At 46.8% G+C, this 20,646-nt stretch overlaps 1 protein-coding gene across 6 annotated transcripts in view; it reads right to left on the reverse strand.

Moving 5' to 3' along the window:
- bltp3b (bridge-like lipid transfer protein family member 3B) overlaps positions 1 to 20,646 on the reverse strand; it is a 29,781-nt gene that overhangs the window by 5,562 nt on the left and 3,573 nt on the right. For 5 of the 6 annotated variants that reach the window (XM_081712524.1, XM_081712523.1, XM_081712522.1 and 2 more), the window contains exons 2-18: positions 12,564 to 12,726; positions 10,809 to 10,847; positions 10,548 to 10,639; positions 10,266 to 10,455; positions 10,029 to 10,169; positions 8,961 to 9,131; positions 7,510 to 7,690; positions 7,168 to 7,251; positions 6,835 to 6,981; positions 5,681 to 5,787; positions 5,268 to 5,409; positions 4,389 to 4,582; positions 2,988 to 4,186; positions 1,907 to 2,052; positions 1,437 to 1,591; positions 1,051 to 1,201; positions 900 to 938 (exon numbers count right to left, since the gene is read on the reverse strand). In XM_081712524.1, coding sequence (XP_081568650.1) covers positions 900 to 938; positions 1,051 to 1,201; positions 1,437 to 1,591; positions 1,907 to 2,052; positions 2,988 to 4,186; positions 4,389 to 4,582; positions 5,268 to 5,409; positions 5,681 to 5,787; positions 6,835 to 6,981; positions 7,168 to 7,251; positions 7,510 to 7,690; positions 8,961 to 9,131; positions 10,029 to 10,169; positions 10,266 to 10,455; positions 10,548 to 10,639; positions 10,809 to 10,847; positions 12,564 to 12,726 — 3,341 coding nt within the window. The remainder of the gene's footprint in view (positions 1 to 899; positions 939 to 1,050; positions 1,202 to 1,436; positions 1,592 to 1,906; positions 2,053 to 2,987; positions 4,187 to 4,388; positions 4,583 to 5,267; positions 5,410 to 5,680; positions 5,788 to 6,834; positions 6,982 to 7,167; positions 7,252 to 7,509; positions 7,691 to 8,960; positions 9,132 to 10,028; positions 10,170 to 10,265; positions 10,456 to 10,547; positions 10,640 to 10,808; positions 10,848 to 12,563; positions 12,727 to 20,646) is intronic. The other variant, XM_081712521.1, reaches the window with a different exon arrangement.

A 20,646-nucleotide genomic window follows, 5' to 3' on the forward strand; every position in this document is an offset into this window, starting at 1 on the left:
GATGTGTGATCTAGGGGTTCTGATTGTGTGGATGAGTGGTGTGGATGGCCACCGGGCGGGAGCGTGCAGGAGACGCGCTTCAGCTCTGGGAGTGATCGTGGGAGGTGCGGTGGAGGTTGGGGGTGGCGGGTTATCTAAAGCTCATCTCCACTCAGCCAGCACCGTAGAGAAGCAAGCCAGGGGTTCAACCCTGACCCCCGCACAGACTCCACACCACCCCATGCTGCGTCCAGCTCGAGGGAGTTGACAAGGGAGAGATGACAAGACTGCAGCGATTCGCTTTGAAAAAAAACAAAACCAAACAAACAACCCCCCCCCCCCCAAAAAAAAACAGCATTGGTGAAGGAACAGGAGGGAGGGAGAGAGAGAGAGAGCCACAGACAGAGCAACAGAGAGAAAGAACCACAGAGAGAGCACAGCATATGGGTAAGACTGGGAAAAACTGCAGCTAGTTGGAAAATCGCTGAAGAGAAATCAGAGTGGCAAGAGCTAAGGGATTAAATTATAGACGGGACATTATTTTACTGTAAAGCTGGTTTACTGTATGTGTGTGTGTGAGAGAGAGACCATGCGCATGTGTGTAGCTTAAATTCTCCTGAACCAGCAGTTTAGTTTCTGCAACACTCAGTGAGCTATGGCAAATGTATCCCCACAGCAGAACCGCAGAGCTGTGTGAAGGTGTGTGTACGTGTGCGAGGTAGGGTACACACCCTCTGGCTTCACGACAAAGGCATGGCTGAGAGATGAAATCCCTGCCCAGGACAGGTGGACAGGGTGCTTTACTGGTCAAATAAAAAAGGCCCAGCTCTACAAATGCACACACATGCACTTTTAAGAGGGGAAAGCATGCACATCATGTGTCATATCACAAACCCAACACACACAAACGCAAGCAATACCTTCACTGCTCTGATCATCAGTTTGTGGGGTGACCAATCCTAAGAGATGTACATTATCATTACATTTACAGTAAATTACAGTCAGGACTTTCTCCACACACACACACACACACACACACACACACACACACACTTTAGGAAGTGGTCTTACTGAGACTGCGGTTGCTAAGATACTGGCGTAGGCTGATGTTTCCCAGATGATTGGGCCGGACCTGCCCCACCTCCAGAGCCAATGCAGTACTATCACCCCTCACATCCAGAGAGGTACACACAGAGTGAGCCTTCAGGACCAGCACGGAAATCTGGGGTAGAGAAGGCACATGCTCATGCACATAGTATGTAACACAAAGAGCAAGAGTGATCTGTGTGTGTGGGGAAGAAAGAGTGCAAGAGAGAGGGAGAAAAAAAGACTGAATGAGAGTGAGCGAGTGAAACAGATGAGAGTCAGAGATGGTGACAGTGTACAGAAAAAGAGCGAAAGCACAGAGTGCAAAAGCGCAGAGGGAGAGAGAGATATTGCACAAGAGGTGGCAGTACCATGTCTTTGGTAGGTTCATCAGTGCTTTGTGAGGTGGCGCTGACTGCGTCAGGTGACTGGGAGTCATCACCATCCTGCATCAGAGCCTCCGTGGCCTGCTCTGGAACGCTCGACTCACACAGAGTGGCCTTAAATCCAGAGATAGACATGTCGTCTACACACACACACACACACACACACACACACACACACACACACACACACACACACACACACACACACACACACACACACACACACACCAAATCTGTCATGGTTTGATGTCATACACCTGGGATGAAAGGAATGAATGTGACAAACAATTAAGAATATATCAATTCTCACCAACTAAAGACATACAAATAGCTAATCACTAAATGTTAATGGAGCCCATGAAGCAATACTGCCACCTGGTGGTCATGTTGCTGACATGTGGCAGCCCAGCCTGGCTAAAGACAACAGGAAGACGAATGAGGCTGCAGGTGTCTACCTTTCTCTAGCATACTGTACCCATCTCCGTCCTCCAGTAAGTAGCTGTCTATGGAGATGCTGTCCAGAGACTGCAGTGAGGGACTCTTCATGTTCTTATAAGACACTGAGAAGTTGGACTGGGACCGGTCACGCATGAGACGCCCACTGCAACACACACGGCAGGAAGCAGTGAGTGGATGAGAGTGTCGGGGTGTGTTGGGGGGGGGTGGGGGGGGGTGGGGGGGTGGGGGGACAACATATTCTTTACAGGCCCTGACAAATTCGTTTAATCTAAATTATAGCCAGGCATTGCCTTCTCCCTATGCAGGGTTAGGTTTAGCGTTACAGTCAGGTTTATTAAGGTACAGTTTCATTAGAGAGTCAGTTGTGTATGTTTGTTATGACTAAATCAGTGTCCTCATTATGTAACCAAGGCCAACCACCTGCTGTGTGTGCATTATTCCACTGAAAAGGCAGAAGGTTCTACGATACAAGCACGGCACGACTTGTCTGTGGATGTCGAGCGCACGCACAGACACACACACACACACACACACACAGATGAGAACACACACGTACACGCACGAGCACACGCACACACTGGCAGAGACGGGCACAGAGACACAAACACAAATCACGTCATGATTGGTCAGTGGGTGTCAAATACATGCACTCTCTCCCGCACGAATACACAGCCACAAAGCCCTACAGGCCATTGTCTTACATGTTGGATATGGAACATAAGGAAGTAGACCTGGTGTGTGTAGCGGTCAAGAGGTCAGAGACCACTGATAAACTCCCTTTCCTTTAGAGACAGAGAATGAAACGCACAGCTGAGTAACAGGAGAAGCCGTCATGTGCAAGCAGTCACGCGACCCTCTACGGCGTGCACAGCCCAAGCGTGGCATTACGCGACAACATGCCCTTTGAAAAGCACCCAATAACATCCTGCTTTTAATGCCTTATTTCACGAGACACCTGGTTCATGACCCAGTTTGTAAAACACAAATGCACTCTGCAATCCAGCACACCCACAGCCTGTCAGCCATCACACTGTAACTGCCAGCAGTCTTGAATCACTGTGCTGTGTGTCGTTTTACCTGGACATGGACTGGGGTAGTCGGGCTCCCTGGCTCTTGTCAGTACAATTTCTGGAAGGTGGCTCGCTCGTGGTTTCCGCCGCTGCAGCCTTGCCCGGTGTGGCCTCGCCCTGCTGGGCTTGGGGCTCCGCGGCGCTCCCCTCTCTCTCGGCTGTCTTCTCCTCTGAGGTGGCAGCCAGTGGATGCGACGCGGGCGGCCTCTCTCCCGCATCGCTGCCGCCCTCGCTGCCGGCGGGTGAGGGCCCGGAGCCCGGCGGGCTGCCGGTGGCGGTGGCGGCCCGGGCCTGGGCCTGGGCCCCGGGCCGGAGCAGCAGGGCCACCTCGGCGCTGCGCATGAGGACTGCCACGCAGGCAGCAAAGGAGCGGGAGGGGGAGGGCTGGCGGCGCAGGCCGTGCCGCTCCAGGTCCTGCTGCAGCGTGCGCTGGAGCGCAGTGACGGCCCGCTGCAGCTGCAGCAGGAACACGCCCTGGGCGTGGCTCACCTGCACGCTCAGCGGCTTGCGCACGTGCACGAGCACGTGCACGTCCGGCTCGCCGGCGGCGGGGGAGGCGGGGAGGGAGGGAGCGGCGGGCACGCTCAGGCCGTCCAGGGAGAGGGGCTTGGGCAGGCCGTTGGTGGGCGGGGCCAGGGAGGGTGACCCCTCCGCGCTGTAGTACTCCTTCAGCAGCTTCTTCCTCTGCAGGCGGCCGGCGGAGTCGGCCCGGGACAGCGGGCCCGCCGAGGCCCTCAGGGCCTGCTGGTGTTGGGCGTAGCGGGCAGGCTGGCATATCCACAGGGTGAGGGGGAAGGAGTCCACGCAGGGGGCGGGGCGTCCGCGGGCATCGCGCGCACCCTCGTAGTCTACCCAGAACTGGGAGAAGTGCAGCGCCCACAGGTCGGTGGCCGAAGAGGCCTTGAGGGCGTGGGCGGAGAGGGAGGGTGGGGTGAGACCACGGTACACGTCGTGCACGCGCGTGTCCTGCTCGTGGGCGTGGCGGCGGAAGACCGGGTGCAGCACGGGGAAGGAGGCCGGCCCGCGCGGGAAGGAGGAGGAGGTGAAGAAGGCCTGCTCCTGGAAGGCCTGGAGGAGGGCCTCCAGGCTGGAGCGGGAGCAGGTGGAGGGGTGGCGCGTGTTGGTGGCCACCATCTCCGACGTCTGGACTGATATGGAGCGTGGTATGTCCGGCTGAGGCTGCTCCTGCTCAGCAGGGACCACCAACTACGCACACAGACGCGTACGTTATTTTCTTGTGGTCTTGTATCACACTTTCTCTACAACTATTCCTAATCTTAATGCAACCCTGTACTGCATATGTAAGGGAGAGACGCTGAGAGCAGCATGCTGGTTTACTGAATTCTTATGATGAGCTAGACTGCATACATGCGCGTGTATGAGTGTGCACGTGTGTCCCGTTTCTCGCCTTCAGCATGAGGCCGTCCACCCGCACGTCCACGTGCTCGTCGGGCTTCTGCGAGTCGTTGAGCTTGTAGAGCTGCATGAACTGCTCCAGGCTGTGTCGGAGGTCCAGGGCGAACAGGTTGAGCCACACCAGGCTGCGTGGGTCCACCACCAGCTGCAGCGCGTTGAGCTGCACGTACAGGTTAGGGCACGGGACTGCGGCGCACACACACACACACACACACACACACACACACACACACACACACACACACACACACACACACACACACACACACACATACACACACACACACATACACACATACACACATACACACATACACACATACACACATACACACATACACACACACACACACACACACACACACACACACACACACACACACACACACACACACACACACACAGAGAGAGAGAGAGAAAGAGCACGCTCTGAGATGGAGGCCCGACCCCTGCCCTCGTCCAGAGGTGGTCCCCCGCATTCTCTTGCTCGGGGCAGCTCCGTCAGCACCATCTTCGCCTGCTGGCCGTAGTGCCGTCCCATTCACTCATTCAATGCCGTCCACCCCTCGCCACCAGTGCCAATCAGGTCTAACCACTCAGAATTAAAGGCAGAGTGACTCAACATTAAAGGCAGACTTCCCCTTCGAGCCTACGCTGCTCTTTACACATAACCGGGATGACAAACCTGATGTTTTTACTACCACCACAGCTACTGTTGCATGGCAGGAAGAAGTTACGTCTAACTGAAATAGTCCTTCCTTCTGCTTCTAGAAGGGTAGCGGAAACTGAATGCAGCAACCTTAGTCTAGTCCTGGAAGTGTAGTCTTACTAAGTGCCTTACAAAGTGTATAACCCATGGACTGGCTCTTACTTGGGTAGTCCTTGCCATCGGGGAAGTAATACTCGGTGAATTCGGCGTGGACGGCGGGCATCTCCTGAGGAAGGTACAGGGTCTTTTTATTACAGGAGATCATGGCTTTAGGGCTGGTGCGCCTCTGGTCTGCTGTCGACACCTAAAACAAACCAAGAATGACAGAGCGCCAGCACACACTTTAGATTAAATTCTATATAAATTCTGCGCAACTGATTTTTTTTTTTAATTATGGAAATCAATTCATATATGTTCTAACAATGTTCATATTTGTATTAAAAATATTTTGAAGCATAAACCATTAGATTTTAGATTACAGTGCCTTTAATATGATGCATTCAGTCAGACGTGTCCAAACCTGGTACTATGTTTAAGTATGCATGCAGTGCCGTGTGCACGTCTGCTGTGCTTGCCTGGTAAATGCTGAAGTCGGACATGCGGAGCACCACCGAGCTGGTCATCAGCTGTGAACGGGGCGCTGGCGGCACAAAGGTGCTGCTCACGCCCGTGGAGATCTTCCCTGCGGAGGAGAGACACACGGACGCTCAGACTGCCGTGCACACCCACCCGGCACAGAGATCGGCGAGCGAGCGGGCGAGTGTGCAGCACCCCAAACGCACACCGGAGAGGTACCTGGCTCCAGGCACCAGCAGCACTGGGTAGTGTCTGGGACAAGAGCCCGCTCCTCGGCTCCAGAGTCCAGCTGCCCAACCACTATGCCAGCAGCCGGCTCCTCTAAGGAGACACACAACCCGTTACCAGGGGCGCGGGCCTCGGGACAGCGCACGTGCTGCCGCAGAGCCGGAGGGGCAGGCGGGGAGAACACGCGCGCACACACACACACACACACACACACACACACACACACACACACACACACACACACACACACACACACACACACACACACACAGCGTGGCCCCGCCCCCTACAGGACCAGCAGGTGCTCTTCCTTTCCAGCGGGTTAATTATTCTAACGAGAGGCACACAAGCAGCACTTCAGCATCATGCGCTCCCATTCCATCAGCCGTAATAAACACTTCAGGACATGCACGTATACTTGCACTCCCGGAAGAAGTCAACAATCAGAGGCCCACATCTTTAAAAGTGCACTCACTAAGCACTGCATTGAGATTTCATGGAAAAGGTTAAATACGAACCACCTTCATGATTTGACACATAAGTTAAGCCATAAAAACAGACTAAATTAGTTCATAAAAGCAACTCAAATATTCATTCTTTAAAAAATACTGTTCTTGGATTGGACGTTGTTAACTGAACATGTTGAACTGTTTTACCTATCCTAAGAGACATGAAGGTAGAAGGTTTCTGGACCAGAACAGTGTGAAATTATGGGAACCATTCTTCATTCAGTCCATTTATGCAAGGTGTGTCTATTTCATGTGCTCCTACATTTCGCATAAACCAAAAGAGGAAGGCAGTGATTCTACATGGGGCGCCTACGCACAGGTTCTGACTCCGGAAATGACTGCAACAAAGCTGTAAGAGGAAAGTGCAGAGGCAGCTAGGCAGGGGAGGGAGGTGGCGGGCCAGAGGCGTGCCTCACCGTGCAGAGGGGAGCCTGGCGCCTGGCCGCTCACAGCCGTCTTCAGCATGTCCACGTTGGAGCGGAATTCTTCCAGCAGCGAGTGCGCCCAGCCTTCCCGGGTCTTGGTGGCGTCGCTGTAGTGCACCCAGTGCAGACAGCTCTCACCTACCAGATGGAGCGGTGGGAGGACCGAGACACACACACGCACACACACACACACACACACACGCATACACACGTCAGTGCTCCTACCGTTAACACTGCTGGGCAGATTCTCAGAGTCCACACTGTAGAGCCTCCCACTCACTCCCAGTGTCTACACGACTGAGCAGAGCCCACACTGGTTCTCACCTGCTCTGTGGAAGGGATAATAGTCCATGGTGATGGAGCTGAAAGAGAGCTGCATGGCTCCGCCTTCAATCTTTTGATTGATCCCTGAGAGATGAGAGACAGGGAAACTGCGGGCATGACCACCAATCAAAAAGAAGAGCCAGGAAAGAACTTGGACTTGGCTTGGACTCTGACATTTTTAAAGCTGCTTTGTGACAACAACTGTAGTAAAAATCGCTATATAAATAAATTTGACTTTGACACCGTGATGGATCTAGAGAACTATAGGTAGGCCGTAAGAAAGAGATGTGAGCGTGATTTTTCGCACTTCCCCCCCATGCGTGTGTGTGTGTACTGTGCTACCTCTGTCCTTGGAATGGATGTCGTCGCAGATGTGAAGATCAAGATGTGTGATCTGCAGATGGTGTGAGGTCTCACACACGTTATAGGTGTTAAAGAGGCAGGCCATAGAGGCGCTGGGGTCTGTCACCCCTAAGGCCTGCTGCGTGTGGACCTGCTGCACAGAGGGGGATGCCGTAGCTATCTGCACGCACACACACGCACGCACGCACACACGCACACACACGTCAGCAAGGTCCCTTCCAACTCAAAATTTGTGTGTTGTTTTTTGTGTTTAGAATTTTGGAAACTATATTGCCTTTCCTGATACTTCAATATTATGGAATAGTTTCATGACATAGAATTCCAATTATGTTAACTTAAATTATTATGTAAGGCACTGAATATATATGTGTGTGTGTGTGTGTGTGTGTGTGTGTGTGTGTTCTGTCATTAAAAACAGAAGTAGGAATTAGGAATTTTCGAATAGTCATAAAAGTTTCAAAGATCACCTACACATTCATCTTTTCCAAAAACAAACTGATTTGACTGATTTGTGGAGTTTTGAATGCATTAGAATCTCTTGATTTGGTCAGAGGTTCTAATACATGTAGTCTAAGGACCTGCAGCAAGCGGATTTCCTAGGTAGACATATCTCCAGATTCACACCCTACTGTACGTTGCCGCTCTTGGTAAGCGCTGCAGTCGGATGCGTTTCAAAGGTGACATGGGGATGACCGTTTTCCATCTTATTTTCCTTATTAGCATTAAGGCAAGCAACCTACCTCCCAGGTTAAATGCAGTGGGAAAAAAGGATAAAACGCTCACCAATAGCTAAGCCTGCCAGCCATATCTTTCATTGCTGTGATTACAGTGCATTGCATGAGCCACTTTTTCATATCAGGACAACACATGGCAGCGTCTGGCTGTATTCCAAAAGAGCACTGTGTATGACCACCGTGTATGAATGCAAAGTTATATAGGACAGTAGTTTTTAATTGTTAATTATTAAAATGATGTGAATGTTTGGATGCCGGATTCACCTTCAAATTCCCATCCTTAGTAAAAATATGGTTCAACACATTGGGAAACGCAACAAGACACAAGCAATTAATAATTCTCCTTACAGCCAACAAGTGGTGCACAAATACAAGGAGCTGTGAAAAGGTCACATCTACCATCCTGACTGTGCGGTGTGTTTGTGTGCCATATGGCAAGACAATTAGTGTTGATGGGTGCACTGGACTAGGACATAATTCATTCATACAGCGGAAACAGGAGTGAAAGAGAGAGAGCATAAGAGCCAGGATATAAAAGATATTAATACTCTCTGGCACTGAAAAAGGCAACATGGCTGATGTGAAGCAGCATGGTGGTATGGGAGGCTGCTGGAGTACCTGTGGCTTTTGACATGGTCACAGACTGGGTTACCCAGAGAGAACAAGATCAGTCCACGCACGCACATAGACGCACACCTGTGAGGAATCGGGCGCCATGCTCTTCCTCTGCATTGCTGACTTCTCCATGGCCTCACTGAGGGACTTGGCATACTGCACCATGGCTTTAAGCTGAGAGTCGGTCAGCACCCACAACAGGTCATCGAGAATCAGGACCAGCTTAGACGCCACCACATTACAGTCCTTTGTCTGAGAAAAACACACACACACACACACACACACACACACACACACACACACACATATATACACACATATATACACACACACACACATATATATACACACACACACACACATATATATACACACACTCCAGGGGGCACTGCTCAAAACTCTGCACACAGGTGAGGAAGTGGCTTGCCCACGGTGCACTTCGAGCTTGTGGGCTCAACTTAGAGCTCAGCTCATAAAAGCTAATGGCCTATGACATGATGTCGGATTCGTTAGTATGAGTGTATGAGAGTGTACAAGCAATCTCTGCCATGACCAGTAAACATGCTCGAATCAGGCTGGGGGATTTTAGCTTCAATACCGATCTCCAATTCTGTGTCGTGAGAGTCCTGCTACTACCGATACTAATACCTACACTGAAGTTAAGAGCTGCAAAGCACTTCCCTTACTCGGCAGGCTTTCTCTCAGTAGCAGGCAGAAATCACAAAATGCCAATTTGCACCGTTGAGGAACCTGAGGAATCTGAGTACTGTGTGCCAAAGGGCAATGCCTACAAAAGTCCATCTTCAGATCTTCGCAGGCAAAGACATGTTGTTGTGTTTGGCTAAACTCAGAAACAGCTCATATATTTGGCTAAACTCAGAAACAGCTCACATATTTAATGAGGTAAAAATGTTTTTTGAGCCCAGCCACTCCGAAATGAGTTTCCAGTGAAAATCAGCATATCAGAGCATAACTAATGACCAGAATACTAATACTTTTACCACTACCTTTAATACATTGAACACATTCAATAATGAACAGGTCAAATAGTAAACTTGCGCAAACAAAGAAAGGTAAATAGGTTTAACTACATTTTCATAAACAGCCACATGCGTATGTGTGTGTGCGTGCGCGCATGCGAGCTCTCACCCTCCTCTTGAGCGTGACTCTGATTCTAGACTGGTTGGTGATGAGGCGTATGGGGGCGCTGACCACCTCATGCTCGGAGCTCTGGATGGCGTCCGCCTCGATCCGGATCATCTGCCAACTCACCTCCTTAAAGGTCAGGATCTGCAGCACAACACGTGGCTCAGCCATGTCTGTGAGCGCCGCTGTGGGCGACAGGCGTGCTTGCGTGTGTGCATGTGGGCCATGGGGCGTGGATACCTCTCCAAACGTGGGGTCCTGGATGCGTGTGTAGCGCAGGTCGCTGACCACCCAGCTGGTGTTGACGCTGTACACCTGGAGCTGAGAGAGCTCAAAGGAAGCATTGAAAGCCTTGGCGCTGATCCTGATCACGATGGAGTTGATGGACAAAGAGATCCCCTCTACAACCTTCTCCGCAAAACCATACTCACTGGAGGAAGGGAGTGTAGAGATTACCAACCAAGGAAGAGAAATAAAAAGCAGATGACAATGCACATTTGTCAAAGGAGGAATCAAGCTGACCTTTGACCTGACGCTGTTGCTATAGGAGAAGGGCCATTTGGTGGGCGTGGCTCATCACAGGTGCTCATTTCCATCACCACTTTGTCCAATGACTGAAAAACATATTTTTACTGAAGCAGAACTAAAGCATTGTATTTATATTTAGTGGGTGCTACAGCAGGTACAGAAACTGGGCTTAAAAGCTTCTGAAGCTGTGTCTTGAAAATTAACTGCATTACTCTATACAGTCAACGCATGGGGTAAGTGAGTTGCGACACATACCAGGGTAATAGGGTGTGTTTTGAGCTTGGTCCATGGGATCTAATTGGAGCAACAGAAACAGACACAAATAAACATTTTTCTTTTTTGTTATAGTGCATATTTAAAACCTTTACCATAGCTCATATTTTAACAACAAAGGGACAAAAACAAACAAATCACACACACACACACACACACACACACACACACACACACACACACACACACACACACACACACACAGCATGTTTAGCAGTGCAACACTAAACCAGTTGAGCAGCTTTTCCACCTCTGCTGTCTTATAAAGCAAGTCACTAACCATTATTAGCCACCACCAGGCTAATAATGCTGGCACCTCACATTTCCCCTAGTACTCTACTCAAGTGAATGTGCATGAGATAGAGGGAGAAAAGACACAGGAAGTGGTGTGTGTGTGTGTGTGTGTGTGTGTGTGTGTGTGTGTGTGTGTGTGTGTGTGTGCGCACGCATGCACAAAAAAGGCAGACCTATGCTGATTAGCCTTTGAATTTAAGGCCTTCATTGGCCAAACCGAGGGGGCGGAGGAGGTAGGAGAAGTGAACCCTTATCCAGTGGGTGCCATATGTAGCAGGATCATTTGCTATAGTTATGACCAGTCAGGACTGTTGATGGCAGGATCATTCGCTAAATGGACAGGTACAGCTCACCAAACACCTTGGGCTGCTCTCGAAGTTGTTCATGCTTCACTCCACAGTAGCATCTAACTGTGATCCTCCACCCCCACATTATGGTAGTGACTGAATTCTGGGCTGCCCTCACGAGATAGTGACTCATTAGAAGCACATTCATGTTCTGACTGGGACAGTCGTGCCCAGAACACTCCCAGCTGTTATGACTGGGATAGTCGTACCCAGAACTCTCCCAGCTGGTTTGACTGGGCAGTCACACCCAGAACACTCCAAGCTGTTGTTAATGGAATTCGTGAATGAGGATAATGTTATATAACTCAGGTGGGAGGGCATCTCCTCAGAGGACTTTATTAACCACCAGCAGCTATCACCCCTACAGTGCGCCAGGGCTCATGGAGCATGGAGAAGGGGGAGGGAGAGAGAGAGAGAGAGAGAGAGAGAGAGAGAGAGAGAGAGAGACCAACATATGAATGGAAATCTCTGCAAGTGCGCAATATATGCCTCTCCTTCTCCCGTACTGACAACAGCTGACAGCTCCACGTCCACAGAGGCTCTGGCGCACCGCCTTGGCTTGTCTGTGTCTTTACTGTATTCATCAACCAGGCCACATTTAATTTTCATAGCTGGCGTACACTGACCAACACACACAGCTTGACCCAAGGCAGTTTATCACAGTAGCTTCACACTCCACATGCTAGGAGGGACTTTCATTATACAAAGGAATGGCTGTAAAACTCTGGACAGTCTAGTCACAGTGAACCAGGCTGAAATGAACTCCACCCCAATGAGGCAAGACTAAATCTATCTAAACACGAAGGGCTTAGGAAATATACTAAGATGAGTGACGGCGAAAGAGAGCAAATGAGCAAGGAAACTGAAGACCAAAAGAAAATGAGATGAAAGGGAGAGAGACGTCTCCCAGACTCAATTCCTGGCTAACCTATAGGAGAGAGGAGGCTAACGAGAACAGGAACATCTGTAGAAATTTCACCACACCCTGAAACTTTACCACTTACCACACCTACAACAACAGCAGTAGCCAAACCCAACACAACTAGAGCAGGCCAACAGCCTGGCCAGAACTGGGAGGGGTGGCTGTGGTACTCACCCGGATAGAAGCCTTGTTGCAGCAGACTTTGTTGATGGCCAGCCAGGTGGGCAGATCCAGCATGTTCTGCAGTACCTCCTCATCTAGCTCCAGGTTGGTCAGCTGGCCCTCCCCCTTCAGTGTGCTCAGATTGATCTTATCTGGGGACAGGTTCTTAGCAAACCTACAGGAGAGACCAAGATAGACAAAGACAGAATTAGAAAAAAAAAAAGGTTTGGGGGCAGGCAAAGTGGAGAGGAGAAAAGAGCATGGTAGTGTCATTTTGCTATTTTGAATTCTGAACATTTCTTTGTTCAAATGATTGCTGCATTTGATCAAAACACCCACAGACACCCATATTACAGCCTTATGCAGCATCAGTATTACAAAATCTAAGGTTGCACGAACGATTAGCAATTTATACAAATTGTTTAATTTTTGTGGCTGAGTGGATTAGCCTATAGAAGCTCTATCACCTCTCAACACAGGCATGAGGGCAGAATGAGGAGGTGTACACAGTTAGGCAAGAGAGATTAGAGGTTTTTCTCAATAGACAATAATTAGAGGATGTGTTAGTCAGAGCTATTTAGAGCGTGTCAGAGCTACATGGGCACTAGGCAAGGTCAAACATTTAAAAAGTCTCAAGATAATCCAAATATGCACTTGAGTCATATCTTAAAGTGGTTCAGACCAACTGTCAACTGAGCTGCAATGAGGCAGCACTTGGCCCAAACGTGCACCGTGAAGTCTTTAAACATCGTGGTGAGTCACTGTGAGCTAAGCAAACTCAGAAGAGTGACATTACCTAGGCTCTAGAATCTGATGATTACGTACGTTTTGTTTCTCCTACATACATCCAAAAATAAGAAACAGACAACCTGAAGGAAGTGTCTCACATGAAAGACTGTTCTATATGGAATATGCCCTGACCAAGAATGGCAAATATACGCGCACTTGCCACTTCCTGGCACCAAAGACAGGAAAATGTTAACCTACCCCTCACTCCCTTCAACCAAAGGGCACTGGTGGTGAGGAAGCCCATGGAGCCCCCCTTCACCCTCCCCATACCCAAAATCCCACACGTGCCTGGCTAATGTTCAACATGTCAAAATTCCTCTGGGGACCAATGGCCTTTGGTGACCTGTGGCAGATGAGATAATAGTCCCGCTCCAGGCCTACCAAGACACCCCAGCAGGAACTGCTCTTTGGTTCTCTCAGTGCTGGAAGCACCTAGCAAACTTGACTTTCAATAGCGGATCAACATTCACTGGCTACCAATACATGTGTAGTATGTCAGTCACACTCAGCAGTCAGCAAGCACACCAACAATTACACCCACAACTGCAGTCAATAGGTGACCAGCCAGTTTTATTTCACCACTAATCTTGTTTTAACAAAATTAATACAAATGTCTAAATAAAAGGGCCACAATGAGATTAAAAACCAAAACAGCACAATAACCCTTACTTTACCTCTATGAACATGGCTAATAATTCCATTACAACACTTAACTGCTTTAGCACACTAAAATGTATACAAAGTCATGATTTGAACACCAAAAGCAAATTTACATTTAAAATAAGACCTCAAACCTACAAACAAAGAAAAGAAGACTAATGAATAAAGAATAAAACTAAATAATATCTGGCTTGCTTTTTTACCCTTCAGGCATACAGCTTGCCCTCCAGACCCATACTTTTACTTTTAGCAATGCAGGTCAAACGGACTACACAAAAAGCAAGGGCACCTTCACTTATCACAGTGGTCAGTTTTGGGGGGAAAAAATGTTCTGGTTTCCAACCTCGAAAACTATTTACACACACACACGCACACACTTGTTGTTGTTGTTTATTTATTGACCCCAGTTTGAGAAGCACTGCTGTATACTGAATGGACCATCACCTTCAACAAAAAGCCTAAACTTTCATTTTTAAAGTCTTCAAAATGTAAATTTCTTATGGCCGCTCAGTCCTACACCCCCACCCCACCAGACTGGGTAGAGGCCAGCCAGGCCTGCAGTGTGAATTATTGAACAGGCGTTGTGAGGAGCCTGCCTGCCAGTATACAATATATGTGAACAGGCAACAGTAAGGACTCACCAAGCTAATGCTACCACACAAACACACTACACAAACCCCAACCACCACCAAACATGTGTATACATACACAGCTCGCTAGTGTGACAGAGACAGGGACAAAGACCATTTAGGGTCCACAGAACTTGTTGTGCCACTCGGCCAGTTAAATATTCATTCTAAAAGTGCTTTCCGTACCGGTGATCAGGTGGCAGGCCAGCCAGCTCGAACACTGAATGACCTGGCCTGAGGCCAGCCAAGATTAGGCCCGCCATAGTGCCATTCAATTCAATTCATATCTGAGTTTCCTTTTCCTCAAGCGTTTTTCAAAACTTCCACTCAAGATGGGAGGTGAAGCCATTTTGTACGCAATGGATATATGGCCATAAGTATATCACTCCCATGTGAGTTAGCACATTGCACTACAAAGCTATTAATATCATCATGGAGAAGGCCCCTTTTACAGCTACAACAGCTTCTGCTATTCAGCAAACAAGATTCTGGAGTGCGTCTGTGGACTTTAGACTTTCAGTCCAAAGAAGCGTTTGCTAGGTAAGGCACTGATGCTGAACAAGAAGGCTGGGTTGAGCTCCTCCATGCCAAACTCGTCCAATTCCGTCTTCGGCACTCGGCGGCCTCGCTCAGAGTTTGCATGGTCTACTGCTTTGTGGCTCAACTGTTGCTGCTTCTGGATGCTCCCATTTCGCAATAATAACAATTACAGTTTAGCCCAACGGATCCAGGAGAGCAGAAATTTCATGAACTAATGAAGGTATGGCACCTTTGCCACAAGTTGTCATGGAGCTCTTTAGTACTCTTTAGCCAATGCTTGTCTACGGAGACTGTATGGCTGTATACTTGATTTTATGCACTTCAGGTGTGCCTGAAACACCTGAACACAATATTTAGGAAGGTTGTCCACATAGTTTTGGTCGTATAGTGCACAATAACTTCTTGTTAATAATATTCAACAAGCAAAACTACATTGCCCAAGTTGCCATAAATTAGTGGTTACATGGCAATTGTGATATCCAAGTGTGTTTAAGTTCAGACTGAATTGTTGTGGTTGGCTGACCGCACAAGTAGAAAAATAAACCTCCAGGCTGGAATTCTGGGCGGCTTCCACTTTAAGGATGATGTCCCAGCTGAATACCCAAGAGTGGGGTGTAGGGGAGTGAAGAGATGAAGAACTGATGGTAACTCATCCTAGGGAAGGCCATCAGGGCGTGGGGAGCATTCTGACTTGGTGAGAGCCTCAGGCATGCTCCACTTACAGATAAATAAATAGCATCAACCAAGCCAGACATTTAACATAAAAATAAAAATCAGTTGTGGTAAACTGCATGAGGTTCCTAAATTAAGGTTATATTGCCCCTGCAGTTATATTTATACACCTATATTTATACAACTAGATTAGACAGCAGGACTTTTCCTTATGACAGATTTTATGAGCTAATGTTAAGAGATGAACCTCTTGAACCTAACATACAAAAACAACCTTTTCAAAGACTTTTCAAAGACATGGGCTAGTTCAATTAGCTCTCTCAATGTGCTCAAAGTGCCTGCATCCAGTTGTAACATTGTCCTAAAACTGTTATATGGTTATATATATGGTTAGAAATCAGAATTAAAAAGTATGTATTGTGCAGGAATACTTCTTTAAACGTAAAATATGTAGATCTCTTTGTTTTTTTGTTTTTTTTTGTGTAATCCAGCATATCATTTAACCCATCAGATAGTCAGTCATCAACACCTTAAGTGGCTGGGATTAGACACACACACGCTTGGACAGCTGACAAAGGATCACTGTCCAAAATCTTGTGTACTTCTCTCTCACACACACGCACATTATATATTACATTTTTGTCCTCTGGTGGGGACATGAGTCTCCAAAAAATATTTCAAAAACTAAATAAGCTACCATGCTGTACCTATTGTGCCATGTAGAGGACATCCTGGCCTTTCCAATGATGCATCATTTGTTGGGGTGTGTCATTCACAACAGAAGTTCTGCCTTTTCAAAATGGCTGCCATCTCAGCAACATATCGGAGTAAAAGAGGTAAATAGGCAAATAATATGCATTTATTATGTTTCTAATGCCTATAGGTGATAACTTGTGTATAAAAATGTTTTAGCTTATTTTCAAAGCAATTTTTATTGATATGAACAAAATGTTTAACAACCCAACGGCATACTTTTATTGATGTCCTTCATGGTGGACATTGGGACTTACTAAACCTGTTTTTATATGAAATTATAGGCAGCACAGGAATTTGCAGAGAAAATTTGATAAAGATTGTGGAAGGGGAGTCAGATTTTGAGTTTTCTGATGATGAGTGTTGCAGAGGCTGAAAGTTCAGCAGAGGATGAAGAGGATGCAGAGGTGGAAGCAGTACAGGATGAACAGAAAGAGGATGATCACAAAGCCCGTACTGACTAGATGCTCTAGAAATACTTTGAGCAGTGCCCTGATGCACTGATGTTTTTTGAAGATATATCTGCATTTACAAACCATCGTGAGGTACTAGTCACAGGAGTCGGCCTCAATATCACCCCTGAAAAAAGAAAAAACTTCTTAGGAGTGTGCATGTACATGGATTGCCTTGGATATCCCAGAATGAGAATGTACTGGGAGGCAAAGCCAAGGGTCCCCATCTCTGCATAGTCTATAACAAGAGACATATTCTTTAAGATCAGGAACTCAAAGTCAGAAAGTATCTCGGCGTGTCTGATGAAAAAGATTGATGCTCTGTGGCAAGTGAGACCTCACCTGAATAGAGACCAGCAAGGATGGATTAATCTGCCAAGACCAGGGAAGGTGTGTATCGATGAACAAACGATCCCTCTTACTGGCTGTAGTCCGGTACATCTGTCTGTTCCAGGGAAGCCAAACCCAACAAGTTTGATAGTCTTTGTTCTCGCCAGCCCAAATGTCTTGGTTTTGGGATTGGAAGTTACGGAGGAAAAAAACACATTAAGAGCTGCAAAGTTGTGAACTGGAGGAAATGCAGTGCTTTGAAAGTCAGTGCCTGTCCAAAAAGGAACCCTCCTGTTCTTTGACACATACTTTATTTCAGTCAAATTCCTTGATTCCCTACACATGAAAGGTCTGCCAGCAACAGGAACAGTCATGAAAAACAGGATCCCTGCAGAATGCAATGCAAAGATGCCCACTGTAAGCTTCAGAAGAAAGGAAGGGGAGTTGTAAGAAAACCTGTGGTACTTGCAGTGACAAAGTGGCTGGACAACAAACTCATGGTTTATACAGTCCATGGGATAGAACCCCAGAACATTTGCATGAGGTAGTCAAGCAAAGACAAGCGTCATGTGAGCATTCCCAGACCTGCAGTTTTGTCTGAATATAACAATAATATGGTGGGACTGTACATGTGTGATCGCATGATTAGCTATTATAGGATGTCAGGACGAACCAGGAAATGGACCAAACACACAATGTTTCTTTCTTTTTTTTTTTTTTTTTTTTTAGAACTTTCTACCACTTACAGCAGGATCCAATACAGATACAACAGCCAGACATCTGAGAGAGCAAAAAAGGACACCCACCAATATGCTGAATTCAAACTATTGTTAACCAAAGAGATGATCGCCCAATCACAATCTGAAGCGAATAAACAAAGTGATGCAGTAAGCACTGATGAACAAGTGAACACTCCCCCAAGCAGATATGTGCAGCCACACCCTCATAGCAGTGTGAAAAATTATGGTTCAATCCATTTGCCAAAAGATGGTGGAGGCAACCAATGCATCACAATGCTGAAATGCAGGATGGGGTGGAAAAACATTTGTCAAGTGTGTGAAATGTAACATCTTTCTGTCTGTGACAAAGAAAAAAAAACTGGTTTTGGGATTACCACTCAGGACCATAACTTTGGAAAAACCTTGCCTTGAACTTATTTAAATTATTTTCTGATTGTTTGAGTTGTTGCTAACATGGCAGAAGGGTTTCTGGTCAGAAAACAAAAAATGACATCAACAATGTTGTCCACTATAAGAACGTTCCATAAAAAAATGTAAAGTAAATAAATAAAAATTAAATCACTGACATGTTTATTTATTTCATCCAATAGACTGTACACACACACACACACACACACACACACACACACACACACACACACACACACACACACACACACACACACACACACACACACACACACCTACACCTGTCACCTATGAGACCGATACCCATCCTATTGTAACATGCTGCACAAAATTCACCAGGCAATTATGATATGGTGTACGCTTGTCATAATACCAGAATTCTGTCTTTGATACTCATGCCATATGCAAGGCAGTTCGCAATACCAAAACAATACAAAATCCCCACAACCATATAAAGCCCTTCCACTGTCTGAATGTAAAATGTTTATTAGCTTGAACACAGAAAAATCAGATTGCAAAAGTTTGATTTTTAGATGGAATCTTGCCAAATGAAGATTAAATTTATTGTTTATGGTTCTTAGCTAGGAAAACCAGTGTCTATGTGGTCTTCTGTCAGTATCACTCTCCTTGGGCTTCTCTGTTTAGGCTTCACTGGGGTCTTTGCCATATTTTGTGTGTCTGTCTAGCACAGATGTAATTATAGCCTGACTGGATGAAGTTGAGTTCTTAGTTATTTAAAAAGACTAAGAACATTATTCATAATTTGAGGTTAAACTGTACACCCAATGCTCAGTTTTAAACACCAGTATATTACAGATTAAAATTAGCTCACATGAAATGTAAATTATGTAGACTAGATGCTTGTGATGGAAACACAAACACGTGAGCATCATGAGCGCACATGGCAGGTGAAGTAATTAGCTTAAAAACAGTTAAATTCTCACCGGAACATTTCACTAATCACTTAAGAAAGCTCCCCGGCTTAGCCTTCATCTTTGCTAAACTGTCACCTTTTCAGCTCTTTGCAGAGTTCAGGGCAAATGCATAGCCAATTTGCTAGTGTTGCCTGTTTTGCAGTGGAGAGATTTAGAACACCCCTTGCATACTGGTTTTGTTGTATCTGTTGACTAGTCGTTTTCATCAACGAAGTAAGCAAAATGCGCCCACACTTGACTCCTTGATCCCATTTTCCCCCACAGCGAAAGTGAATATCTTTCGTTTTAGCGTAGCCACGCTACCTAGCCATCTATATAGCTTTAGGTTACTGTCTTCTATACAGTCTATGCTGTGTTTTTGCTGCTGGAGCCAGCTGGATTGCATTTGGCACCAATCCAAGTCAAATTAGCATGCGCAATTTGATTCCCATATCCAGAACACTGATTCAGTTCCTCTGACTGTATTCAATATTGAAATCTTCAAATACTACAGAATCGAATCGTTTGCCAGACTGTAGTACTGAGAAAGCACCTTTCAATGCCTCGTGCAACTCTAATATGGTGCTCCTTGGAGAAACAATGCAGTTCCTTATTCATGTTATAGCATGCAGAAACAAATGAATGGAAAGGACGACCCCGTTGCACTGAGAAAAGCAGAGGTCACGATGGAAGCAATACAAGAAGACAGAGAGACCCTGTGTAACCTCCATAGCCCAAAGAGCTCTTACTGTGACTGCAGTGGAGCAAGAGACAAAGCAGAATACAAAATCATTCAGTACCAGGAGGACTAATGGCCTAATTTCACAATATGGTACGTTGGCTTTACTTTAACTCCCTCCCCTCTGTTTCTCCACAGACACACACACACAAAATCAGATCAACATGAACTCACATACTGAATAAATGTTCCTGTACTAGCTCTATCCTGAAGAGCTCATTCTTATAATGAACAGAATTGATGGATCTCAAAAATCCTAAAAAGTAGCCAAATAGTCTTGTGCACAAGTTCCCTACCATGTCCACGTGTGTTCTAGTTCATATCATCATCATCATCATGTTCTATTCACAAACCTAGCTAACCAAGAGCTACAAAACACTGACATTATCACAACAAGACCAGTTATGCACACAAGACCAACACACATGAACAGTCGATGCTTTCCCTGTAGTTTTACCTAACACTGTTG

Source organism: Electrophorus electricus, chromosome 4 (genome assembly GCF_041902795.1).
Source record: "Electrophorus electricus isolate QZ-2024a chromosome 4, ASM4190279v1, whole genome shotgun sequence".
Classification (NCBI taxonomy): domain Eukaryota; kingdom Metazoa; phylum Chordata; class Actinopteri; order Gymnotiformes; family Gymnotidae; genus Electrophorus; species Electrophorus electricus.